This window comes from Dictyostelium discoideum (assembly GCF_000004695.1).
Source record: "Dictyostelium discoideum AX4 chromosome 2 chromosome, whole genome shotgun sequence".
Lineage (NCBI taxonomy): Eukaryota > Evosea > Eumycetozoa > Dictyosteliales > Dictyosteliaceae > Dictyostelium > Dictyostelium discoideum.
The window spans coordinates 5,689,806-5,702,305 of NC_007088.5; the positions used below are offsets into that span (position 1 = coordinate 5,689,806).

Genomic DNA, 12,500 nt, shown 5'->3' on the forward strand with positions numbered 1-12,500 from the left:
AAAATTTATAATTTTTTTTTTTAATTCACAGACCAGAAGTTTTAGTAACATTAACACAAGAATTAAGTAAGATTTTATCAGGAGCTCAAGAATTAAAAATTAATGGTAAAATTGATTTCTCAACAACCATGCAAATTGCTCAAGTAGGTTATATATTATTTTATTTTTTTCCCCAATTTAAATTTTAGTATTTCGAAATACTTACCCCTTTTATTTTTTTTATTTTTTATTTTTTTATTTTTTTAGCTTGCACTTAGACATAGACAAAATAATCATCAACATCCAAGAATTATAGCATTTGTTGGTAGTCCATTAAAAGAAACAAAAGAAGAATTAATTCAATTAGCAAAACGTTTAAAAAAGAATGGTGTTGCTGTGGATATTATTAACTTTGGTGAAGTTACTGAAAACTCTGATAAATTAGAAGCCTTTATAAACGATGTAAATAATAATGATGAAAGGTAAATTATATTATATTATATTTTATTTTATTTTATTTTATTTTATTTTATTTATTATTCATTTGATTTTTATAATGTTTATCCTTATTTATGTTAAATATTATTTACTAACAAATTTATTATTATTATTATTTTTATTTTTTTATTTTTTAGTCATTTACTTACAGTACCACCAGGACCACATATTTTATCTGATATCATTTTACAATCACCAATTGTTGAATCAGGTTCAGGTCAATTTGGTAGTGAATTTATTAATGCAGATACAGATCCAGATCTCGCAATGGCACTTAAGCTCTCATTGGAAGAGGAAAAACAACGTCAAGAAAGAGAAAGAAAAGCAAGAGAAGAAGCCAATGGTGGTTCAACCAATTCTGGTACTACCACTACCACTGCACCAACTGAATCAAATATGGATGTAAACTTTGAAGATGATCCAGAACTTGCTGAAGCTTTAGCATTATCAATGGCCACTGATAAAATGGAAGTTCAATCATCAACCACCAACACAGATTCACAACCACCACAACAACAACAACAACCACCAACTGATGATACTTCATCAGAGGCTTTCAAAGATCAAGACTTTTTAAATTCAACCTTAAATTCACTTCCAGGTGTTGATCCAAATAGAATCAAAAATGCTTTGGAAAATTTATCTAAAAAGGATGAAGATAAAGATAAAGATAATGAAAAAAAATAAATCCAAATAATAATAATAATAGTAATATAAATAAAATAAAATGATTGATCAATATAATAAAAAAAAAAAAAAAAAAAAAAAAAAAAAAAAAAAAAAAAAATTAAATTGTTACTCTTATAATACAGCTTTATTTTATTATTATTTTTGTGATTATTTTATTATTATTTTTGTGATTATTTTTTTTTTTTTTTATTTTATTTTATTTTATTTTATTTTGTTTATTTAAATTATCTTTACATAATTTTTTTTAAATTAATTGAATAACTTTTTTAATAGTTTCCCAATCTTGATCAGTATTTTCTTCATGAGTACATTGATTAATATATTTTTTCCAAAAGTATAATAATTGTTTTGAATAGTTTGAAGCTTTATTTTGAGCTTGTTGATTATTGTTGTTAACATTTTGAACTACACGATATCTAAGATGGTCGAAACAAATACCCAAATGTTTTAAAGACCAACATTTATCATTGACATAGGTGAGTGCTTTCTCTAAGATTTCAACGGATAATTCTAAAGCTTTAAATGATTCAGTATTTTGTTGACTTAAATATTCTTTTAATAGGGTTTCAGCAGCTCTTTCCAAAGAGACAGCCATTTCTTCCATCATGAAATGTTCCCAACTATCATTTGGATATTTTTCAGTATTATTTGGTATATGAAAGGAAGGGAATGTTGAAAAAGTGGTTTTAATAATCTTAAAGGTATTAAATTTGTGTGAGTCTTTCTTTGGAATAATTTGAGATGTTAAACCCTTACTAATGGTATAATAATCATTTTGGAATGAGCTATCACCCGATTTAAAATCACCACCAATATAAATTGGACGATCATTGATATTTGCATCTAAAAAATCTTTTAATGAATAACCATCTGGAATGTATGGATGATAAACGTTACCTGGGAATTTAACACGTTGAAATAATGGTGATTGAGTGATTTTAAACCATTCCCAACTCATAATTTCCATTGAAAGTATATCAATATCTGGTCGAACCTTTTCACATAAATGTAAATACATTGGTACATTTGTAACCAAATCACCACCAACCAACAATAATGTATTTCTTGGTAAACCATCTAAAACTGAATGACCATAATCATAGAATGAATAATTATCACTTTGATCTTGTAAATTATAATTAAATCCAATTTGATTACCAACTAATAAAATAATAATAATTGGTAATAAATATTTTTGAATCTTTGAAATTGTTGTTGTTGTTGTTGCTGCTGTACCACCATCTCTTTGAATTCTATTTAGAAATCCAAAAATTGATTTAATACCTAATCCCATTGTTATTGATATTATTACATTTGGTTGCATAAAAAATCTTAAAAATACACCTCTATATAATGGTTTATCAATTGGTAAATTACATAAATTGAAAAAGAATGTAATATAAAATAAAAATGAAAATATAATCATTGTACCAAATGATTTCCATTTAAATGTTCTAAAAAAAAAAAATAAAAATAAAAAAAAAATTTAAAAAAATAATTAGTAAAATTAAAAATTAAAATAATAATAATAATAATAATTAAAAATTTCAATGAATTACCTTATATTATAACCTAATAATAAATTTAATAAACCAATTAATGATAATGCTAAACCAATGTAACCAAATTGAATTATTAAATTTTCAATATAAATTGAAATTTTAGTAAATAATGAAATTACACCACCATCACCACCATATAATTGTAATGTTCCATATTCTTCTCTTAGAAAATGTTTTATAAAACCACTATAAATATAAATATAAATATAAATAAATATAAATATAAATATTTGATTAGTATTTTAATTTTTAAATAATCTAGATTGTTTTGTTTTGTTTTTTTTTTTTTTTTTTTTTTTTTTTTTTTTTTTTTTTTTTTTTTTTTTTTTTTTTTTTTCAAAAAAACATACCGTAATGTTGAAGTATTACCCCAAGAATATTTAACTCTATTTAATTTTGGAGTAATAAATAATAAAAGATAAGGTGATAAACCAATTAATGTATAGAATACTAAATTTGATAAGATTTTAATATTCCAAAGTTGATCTCTACCAGAGATAAACATTAACCAAAATGCAAATGGAATCACTATTAATACTAGGGTATGTTGATTAGTTAAACCGATTGCACAACTGAATGCACTTAAATAAGCTATACGTTCAGATGTCCAAAATGCTGTATTATATCTTTCATTTTCAAATATTCTAACCCTGGTATACCACACACCTAAAAACATTAACATTGCAACAAACATATTATTCATTGAAAATACTTCACCTTGAATTTGATACATCCAAATTAATGGTGAAAATGTAAACATATATGCTGATAATAATCCACACCAATGATTATTTACCCATCTTAATTATAATTTAATTAAAAAAAAAAAAAAAAAAAAAAAAAAAAAAAAAAAAAAAAAAAAAAAAAAATTATTAATAATACTATACTCAATTATATTCTATTTACTATAGTATTCATTAATATATTTATTATATACATACAAATAAACAGTTAAATAAATGAAAATACTTGCTATTGAACCAATCATTGATGACATAAAAGATATTTTCCATGCAACAGATAAAGTATTTGATGGGATGATATGTGAGAATATGTAACCTAAAAATGTGAATAATGGATAACCAGGTGGATGAGCAACACCAAATTGATGTGCAACTACAATAAGTTCACCAGCATCACCTCCTGATACTGATGGATATTGTGTCATTGAATATATAATCGTACATGATATGAATAATAATACAATACATGCTATTGTACTCTTTTTTAAAATTTTAAAACATCTATCTTTTTGTTGTTGTAATTGAGTATCTTCCCTCTCTATTATTCCATCATTCCAATTCATAAAATCTTTTGCCATATTCATTGTTGTTGATGATACATTATTATTAACATTAATAATATTATTATTATTATTATTTCGATTATTTACATTTCTATTTACATTATTATTATTATTATTATTATTATTACTATTATTATTATTATTATTATTATTATTATTATTATTATTACTATTACTATTACTATTACTATTATTATTATTATTTTTTCTATTTCTTGTATTTGACAGTGTGGGTGAATTGTTCATTTTTTTTATTTTTTTATTTTTTTATTATTCTTTTTTTAAAAAAAAAAGAATAATAAAAAAAAAATATATGAATAAAAAAAAGAATATTATATAAAAAAAAAGTAAGAAAAAAAAAAAATTAGAAAAAAAAGTGCAAAAGGGGTTCTATTTATAAAGTTTTTTTTTTAAAAAAAAAAAAAAAAAAAAAAAAAAAAAATCTTGAAAAAATTTTCATCAAAAATTTAGTGGTATTGGCTTTTTTTGGCTTTTTAAAAATATACACAAATAAAATAAAATAAAATAAAATAAAATAAAATAAAATAAAATAAAATAAAATAAAATAAAATAAAATAAAATAAAATAATATAAAATAATATAGAATTTAATCAAAAAAATGAAATAAATTAAAATGAAATAATATAAAATAAAAATAATATAATATAAATAATAAAAATAAAAATAAAAATACAATAAAAAATAGAACAAAAAAACACTTAAAAATAAAAATAGAATAAAAAAAACACTTAAAAATAAAAAACTAAACAATATTCCCAAATAAAAAAAAAATAAAAAAAAATAAAAAAAAAGTAAAAAAAAATTTTTATCAATTTTTTATTTTTTTTTTTATTTTTTATTTTTTTTTTTCGTTTTTCATTTATTGCAAGCTCTCAAAGAATAATCATTGATCATATTATTTAATTTTCTTTTTCATACAAAATAATCAAACACAAGCACTATCACAAGCATAAGCATACACACACAATATAGTAATAGTAGTAATAATAAAAATAATAAAAAATGATCAATCCATTAAATAAACCAGTTTTAGGTACTAGATTAATGAATTCAGTATTCTTTCCAAATATTAAACTTCAAGTAATTAGAAATAGTGGCAAAACTTTTGAAAATACTAATAAAATTATGTTCAAAACCGATTGTTCAGTTGGTAAAACTGATATTAAAACATATATGAAAGCTTTGTATGATGTAAATGTGGATAAAGTTAATACAATCAATGTTCAAGGTAGAATTAAATCAAAAACTAAAGGTCTTCAAAAACGTTCAAAATTAAATTCTAAATATAAAACTCCTGATTATAAAAAAGCAATCATCACTGTAGATCCATCTTTAAGAGCTCAATTATCAAGAGGAAAGAATTAAAATTAAAAAAAAATAAAAATAAAAAATTAAAAAATAAAAAATTAAAAAATAAAAATAATAATAAAAAAAAAGTATAAAATAAAATATTAAAAAATATTATTAAAAAAAAAAAAAAAAAAAAACCCAAAATTATTATTTTCTTTTTTTTTTTTTTTTTAATTTTTAGATAAAGAAAAAAAAAAAAAAAAAAAAATGATAATTAAATTTTTTATGATTTTCTAAAAATAATCACAAATTCAATAAAATGGAAAAGGAAAAAAAAAAAAAAAAACAATTATAACTCGATTACCATTCTTACTTTGACAATTATTAATTATTAATTATTTTTATTTTATTTTTTTTTATTTTTTTTTTTTTTTGAAAAATCAAAAGATTATTTTAAAAAATAAAAATTTCAACAAAAAAAAAAAAAAAATTAAAATTAAAATAAAAAAAAAAAAAATAAAAATCCAACATAACGACCAAACAACACCATTAATATTTTTATTCTGTAAATAAATCAAATACCATCCACTGAAAATAATAATAAAATAATTTTTTAACTTTATATATATATATTTATATTTATAAATTTTATTTTTCATTGTATTATTACAAAAACAATTTTAATAAAATTAATTCCCTTTTTTTTTTTTTTCACACACACACAAATAAATTAAATTAAATAAATAAAATTTTTTTTATTTTTAAAAACAAAAAAAAAAAAAAAAAATTCATACACTCATACATTCAAAAAACATACATACACACACACACACACACACACACACAAATAAATTAAAAACAAATCAAATATATTTAATAATGTATAGTAATAAAAATGATAAAGATAAAGATAAGGATCAAAATAATGAAAATAATAAAAATAATGATGATGAAGCAATTAGTTTAAAGATATTAGTTGTTGGAAAATTAGCATGTGGTAAAACTAGTATTATTCAAAGATATTGTCATAATAATTTTCAACCAAAGTATAAACCAACGATCGGTGTAGATTTCCAACAAAAGGTATTAGAGATTATGGGACAAAAGGTGTTACTTCAATTGTGGGATATAGCAGGCCAAGAAAGATTTGGACATATGACAAGAGTATATTTCCAAAATGCGCATGGTGCAGTGATTGTTTTCGATGCAACTAGAAGTGGGACTTTTTTAGGCGCAAAAGCATGGAAAGACGACATTGACTACTGTTTCAATAACGAAAATTTACCAACGATCCTACTTGCAAATAAATGTGATTTACTCACACCACCTTACACTTTTCCAGAGGATATAAACACATTTTGCGAACAAAACAGATTTAATAAATACTTTTATACTTCTGCAAAAGAAGATACTGGTATCAATGAAGCTTTAGAAGAATTGGTTAAAATCATTTTAGAATCTTATCAAACTCAAGAACAATCAACTGGTTTTAAATTAAGTGATCAATCTCAATCAACTGAAACAACACCAACTCAATCAAAAACTTGTTGTTAAAAAAAAAAAAAAAAAAAAAAAAAAAATAATAATAATAAAAAAAAAAAATAAAAATAAAAATAAATAATTAAAAAATTATAAATTATTATTATTTTATTTGTTTTTAATTTTCATTTTATATTAGATGATTTATTATAAAATGATTTTAGGTGAGATGAATGATTTGTTATCTTTAATTTTTTTTATTTTCAAAAAAGAACAATTACACCTCTTTTGGATACAGCTTTTTAAAAGTTTTTTTTTTTTCTATTTATCAATTAATAAATGTATTAATTATAGAATTATAGCGCCATACACACACACACACACACAAACACATCATTGGAAGCAGGAAGGATCGAGGGAAGGAAGGAAATGGCAATAGTGGGGGAAAATCGTTCACCAATACATATTGAATTTTGAAAGTCAAAATTTTAACAAAGCTGTTCCTTTGTTAGGATGATATATTAATACTAAGATTGAAAATATTTAGATCACTTGGCATTGGATTGATTTTACTAATAACAAACATTTATTTGTTTAAAATTTTTTTTTTTTTCTATTTATATATATTTATTTTTATTATTATTAATTAGTTTTTTGTTATTTAATTTTATTAATCAAAATGGAGCTCTTTTTTATTTTTTATTTTTTTTTTATTTTTGCGAACCAACCTATTTTTTTTTTTTTTTTTTTTTTTTTTTTTATTAAATATATAAAATCTTTTTTATTAATCTTTTTTTAAAAAAAAAAAAAAAAAAAAATCAACCAGAATTTGAAAAATTATTAGAAAAAAAGTTACCTTTGTTATTTGAGGAGATTAATAAAAAGTTGGGGTGTGTCTTTAAATAATCAAAAAAAAAAAAAAAATTCTCAACAGCCACCTTTCACCAAAATCGAAATATCTTTTATTTTTCGTTGAAAAATAAAGAGTTTTTAAATGAGTTTTTATGGTTTTTTTTTTTTTCTTTAAATATAAAGAATTTTCTATACACATATAATTTTTATTATTTTATTTTTAGATTTTTAGATTTTTTTTTTTTTTTCTACAATTTTTAAACAAAATTTTTATTATTATAATTTATAATGTAAAATTACCTGATCTTTGTATGGAAGTTCATCGGCATCATCATCGGCATCATAATCTTCATAATCGATCATATTAATTTCATTTTCTAAAGAGAATACAGCTTTTGAATATTTTAATTCAGTAATTTGTTGATTTTCATTTATTATTGATTCAAAAATTGATGTATAATCTTGATGATTATAATAACCTAAATCTAAAATTGATTCAGTGTAAATATAATTTTGAATAGTTTTATTATGATCCACAATATATTTAAATAATTGTGGTGTATTTAAACCCATAATTGAAATCTTTTTTAAAGTATTTATTGGTGAAATTAATGAACCACCCAATTCTTGAATGAAACAGTCTGGATAAATAATTGAATTTGGTTTAGTAGTAGTACTACTGCGATTTAATTGATTGAATTGCATAATCTCTAAACCATCCATACAATCTTGATGTAAATGTAAACATTCAATAGAAGAATTCTTTAAAAGTTCACATAAAACTTTCCAATCATTTGAAAACTTATTAATTTCTCTATTTAAATCATCTTGGATTTCTTTTTCCTCTTCTTGATGATCAACAAAATTTAAATTATAACTTTGTTGTTTTTCATCATCAATATCAATACCACCCGATGTACAATTTAAACTTTTCTTATAATTTATATTTGATTTATAAAATAATAAACAATTACAAGTACATTTTTCAATAATAATATTATCATCATCTATCATTTTATCTTGAAGAAATGGTAATTGTTGTTGTTGTTGTTGTTGTTGTTGTTTTTGTTGAGTTTCATTTAATTTTACAATATAATATAAAAGTTTATCAAAACATATACTAAATGATAATAATTTTATATTTGGTGAAGATTTTATAATTGTTGAAATATTTGATAACCGTAATTCTATACCATAGATATCAAAATATGAAATATTTTTAAAATAACCATTATTTGATAAACTATACCATGGGAATACACTCATTGGTGATTCATGAGCAACAATTAATAATTGACGAATTGATGGTAACCAATTTTTAAAAGTTTCAAATAATAATTCTTTTGATAAAGTATTTACAACATTTAATGAGAAAACTTTTGAAATCTTTGATTTTAATTCCATTAATCTTTCCATTGAATTTGATTTATTAATTTCAACTTCTAATAATTCAATATTACCTTTAAATTCAATATCTTTTAAAAAATTTAAATTATCATTATTAATTATTCTATTATTATAGTGGTAATTATCGGAATTGTTATTAAAATTATTTATATTTGTAATTGAATTTGTAGTTGTATCACTATTACCATCACCATCACCATCACCATCACCATTATTATTATTATTATTATTATTATTATTATTATTATTATTATTATTATTATTATTATTATTATTATTATTATTATTATTATTATTATTATTATTATTATTATTATTATTATTATTGTTTGTTTCAATTTTGAAATTTCCTTCTATATTAATATTACTATAGCTGCTATTATTACTAGTATCAATAGTACCATCAATATCATTTATAACTTTACTAATATTAATATTTCTAATTAATAATTGTTTTAAATTTGGTAATTGTTTTATTTTTTCATTAATTTCATTAATTGTTAATTTAAATTCATTTCCTTTTATAAATTTATAAAAATAATTATTTTGATGATTATAGTGAATTTTTAGTATTTTTACATTGGTTGCTTTAATAATTGAATAATAACTATTATTGATAGAATTAAAGTTGAAATCAACAGATACATTTAAATAGTTTGAAATAATTTGAAACCATTGATGAGAAACTAATGATATATTAATTATTAATCTCTTTATTAATGATTCATTCTCTCTATATTCTAATATCTTGGGAAAATTACAATTGACAACTAATTGTTTATTATTAAAATCTATATGTTCACATAATAATTGAATTATCCTTTTTTGTAAATAATTTGGTAATGAATTTAAAACTAATATTTTACCATTATCCATTTTTTTTTTTTTTTTTTTTTTTTTTTTTTTTATGATTTGGATTTAGATTATTATTATTTTTTTTAATTGTACAAGTGTTTATATTTATATAATTATAACATATAATTAATTTTTTTTAAAATTTATTTTTTTTATTTAATTTTTTTTTTAATTTTTTTTTTTTAAAATTAGAATTTTTTTTTTTTTTTTTTTTTTATCAGAGACACTAAACGAAACAAAAAAGCAGTTTTTTTAAACTCCAAAAAATCTTTCGTGCATAGGTATGAAAACAATTATTGTCTGTTAGTTTTTTATTTTTTTTTTATTTTTTTTATTTTTGAAATGACACTATTTCCCCCCCTCGCACACCACACGCCACTATAGATTTCACTCGGGATCTAGATTTTTTATTTTTTTTTTTTATTTTTCATTTTTTTTTTTATTTTTTTATTTTTTTATTTTTTTATTTTTTATTTTTTTTTATTTTTATTTTTATTTTTTTTTTTTTTTTATTTTTTTGTAACTTCTTTTATTTCAAAATTTTTAATTGTTTTATTTTTACTATCTGATAATATTTTTTTAACTTTTAAAAAACTTCTTTCTAAATGTGGATAGTAATAAAATATTCTAAAATCTTCTAGAGTTTTATTAGATTTAAAAAAACTATCAAATATTTTAAAATCTTCTGGAATTAATTGAACTAAAACTTTATTATGATATTTTAATGTTTTAATATTTTTATTTTCATTACAATGTTGAATTACAGCAATAAAACTATCATTACTACAAGAGATTGTATTTAAAAATTTTAAATTAAAAAGTTGATTTAATTGATTTGATTCTTTAATTACAAAAAATTCTAATCCAATATATTTTAAATTATAATTTTTTAAACAAATTTCATTTAAAAATTTATTTTGTTCATTTATATCCCCCTCCTCCTTTTTTGAATTATTATTATTATAAAAATTAAAATTTTTAATTACCAATTTCTTTAATTTAAAATTATTATTTTCAATTCTATTTAATATAAAACCATTATTATCATTATCATTATCATTATTTTGATTATTATTATTATTATCTAAAATGATTTTAAATGATTTTATATTTGTTTCAGAGAATACTTTTTTTATTAATGAATTTGGTGTTTCAATATTTTTAAAATAAATTGATTTAATTGATTTACAATTTAAAATATTATCTAAATTATAGAAATTATTTTGAATTTGATGATTTGGTGTACTGATTATTAATTTCTTTGGATTATAATGTGATAGAAATTCAAATGAAAATTTAAAGTATATAGATTCTTCATAAGGTGAGTTTGAATATAATTGATGTTCTTGTGAACTTGAAATTGGTCCGAAATAAAACCAATTAATGTATAACTTTTTAATATAGATTTTACAAATTTTATTATAATCAACTAAATCATTATAATATTGATAAGATGGGAAATAAGCAAATTTTGATGATTCTGAATAAATTCTTTTTAAATTTTTAAAATTATTAATTAAATAATTATATTCAGATCTTTTTAATTCTTTATCATTATTACTATCATTATTTTCATTATTGTTATTCTTATTATTATTATTATCATAAAATATTACAAGTTGTTCAATTTCTTTAAATTGTAATAATTTTCTTTTCATTAATTGGTTTAATATTTGTGTAGGTCTATTGATTGAAAGTTTTGAATTTTCAATATAACTTTTTATTGAATTAAAAGTCATCTTAACCATTATACAATCATTATCAAATGTTAAAAGATTTTGTATTATTGAAAAACATGCCTTTGAAATTAAACTATATTCTAAAACTTGTTTAAATTTATTTTTATTTAATAAATATAAAAATATATTTTTTAAAATTAAATTACTTAAAACTTTCATTTTATAATAAAAAAATTTGTTTATAAAAAAAAACAAAAAACTAACGTGAAAGTGATTGTTTGTGTGTTTTTTTTTTTTTTTTTAAAAATTTAAAAAAAAATAAAAAAAAAATATTCAAAGAAAATATCTTTTGGGTTTGTGTGAAAAAAGATTAAAAGATATTTTGTTTTTTATTTTTTTTTTACAACTTTACAATGTTTTTTTATTTATTTATATTTTTTTTTTTTTTTTTTTTTTTTATTTATTTTTTAAATGTTTAAATTAAATTTTTTATTATTTCTTTAATTTATAAAATTGATGGATAATAATACCACAAAATTAAAAAAATGTTTTTGAAATATTTATTTTACTTATTGTCACAATGGTGGTTTTATAGTAATAATTTTACAGCATTAAAAGTGGATTGTTATTATGTTGGTGATGATATTGTGGAATTGTTTGATTTTGAATATGGTATTGCATTTGATCGTTACCTCTATAAAATCCTTGAGTTTCTTGAATAAATGATTGAGGATATGGTTGGATTGAAATTTGTTGTTGTTGAATTTGTTGAACTTGTTGTTGTGGCATTGAATTATTAATTATTGGAGTTGACATTGGAATTGGAGATGATAAAGGAGAAGAAGTTGGTGTTACCATTGTCGATTGTTGTTGTTGATTTGT

The 12,500-nt window shown here is 19.5% G+C and overlaps 7 protein-coding genes across 7 annotated transcripts in view; 3 read left to right on the plus strand and 4 right to left on the minus strand.

The window, feature by feature from the left end:
* The window catches only part of psmD4 (type A von Willebrand factor domain-containing protein), a gene marked incomplete at both ends in the record, with an annotated part of 1,784 nt that extends 620 nt beyond the window's left edge, over positions 1 to 1,164 (plus strand). The window contains 3 exons of the mRNA XM_638385.1: positions 32 to 143; positions 247 to 461; positions 615 to 1,164. Of these exons, the coding sequence (XP_643477.1) occupies positions 32 to 143; positions 247 to 461; positions 615 to 1,164 (877 nt within the window). The remainder of the gene's footprint in view (positions 1 to 31; positions 144 to 246; positions 462 to 614) is intronic.
* A 247-nt stretch (positions 1,165 to 1,411) lies between these two features.
* Positions 1,412 to 4,281, minus strand: DDB_G0275853 (transmembrane protein; the record flags this gene model as incomplete). The annotated part of the gene is made up of 4 exons (XM_638386.1): positions 1,412 to 2,621; positions 2,727 to 2,915; positions 3,080 to 3,529; positions 3,671 to 4,281. 4 exons carry the CDS (start codon positions 4,279 to 4,281, stop codon positions 1,412 to 1,414), a joined length of 2,460 nt encoding a protein of 819 aa, XP_643478.1.
* Positions 4,282 to 5,058: 777 nt separating this feature from the next.
* On the plus strand, positions 5,059 to 5,421 carry DDB_G0275673 (hypothetical protein; the record flags this gene model as incomplete). Its single annotated transcript, XM_638387.1, has 1 exon — positions 5,059 to 5,421. The coding sequence occupies one exon, from the start codon at positions 5,059 to 5,061 to the stop codon at positions 5,419 to 5,421; it is 363 nt and encodes a 120-aa protein (XP_643479.1).
* An 804-nt stretch (positions 5,422 to 6,225) lies between these two features.
* On the plus strand, positions 6,226 to 6,900 carry rab32C (Rab GTPase; the record flags this gene model as incomplete). Its single annotated transcript, XM_638388.1, has 1 exon — positions 6,226 to 6,900. One exon carries the CDS (start codon positions 6,226 to 6,228, stop codon positions 6,898 to 6,900), a length of 675 nt encoding a protein of 224 aa, XP_643480.1.
* Positions 6,901 to 7,953: 1,053 nt separating this feature from the next.
* Positions 7,954 to 9,960, minus strand: DDB_G0275855 (hypothetical protein; the record flags this gene model as incomplete). Its single annotated transcript, XM_638389.1, has 1 exon — positions 7,954 to 9,960. One exon carries the CDS (start codon positions 9,958 to 9,960, stop codon positions 7,954 to 7,956), a length of 2,007 nt encoding a protein of 668 aa, XP_643481.1.
* A 488-nt stretch (positions 9,961 to 10,448) lies between these two features.
* Positions 10,449 to 11,837, minus strand: DDB_G0275677 (hypothetical protein; the record flags this gene model as incomplete). Its single annotated transcript, XM_638390.1, has 1 exon — positions 10,449 to 11,837. One exon carries the CDS (start codon positions 11,835 to 11,837, stop codon positions 10,449 to 10,451), a length of 1,389 nt encoding a protein of 462 aa, XP_643482.1.
* A 384-nt stretch (positions 11,838 to 12,221) lies between these two features.
* Positions 12,222 to 12,500, minus strand: part of mybB (myb domain-containing protein) — a gene marked incomplete at both ends in the record, with an annotated part of 2,136 nt that continues 1,857 nt past the window's right edge. The window contains one exon of the mRNA XM_638391.1: positions 12,222 to 12,500. This exon is cut by the window's right edge and continues 1,857 nt beyond it. Coding sequence (XP_643483.1) covers positions 12,222 to 12,500 — 279 coding nt within the window.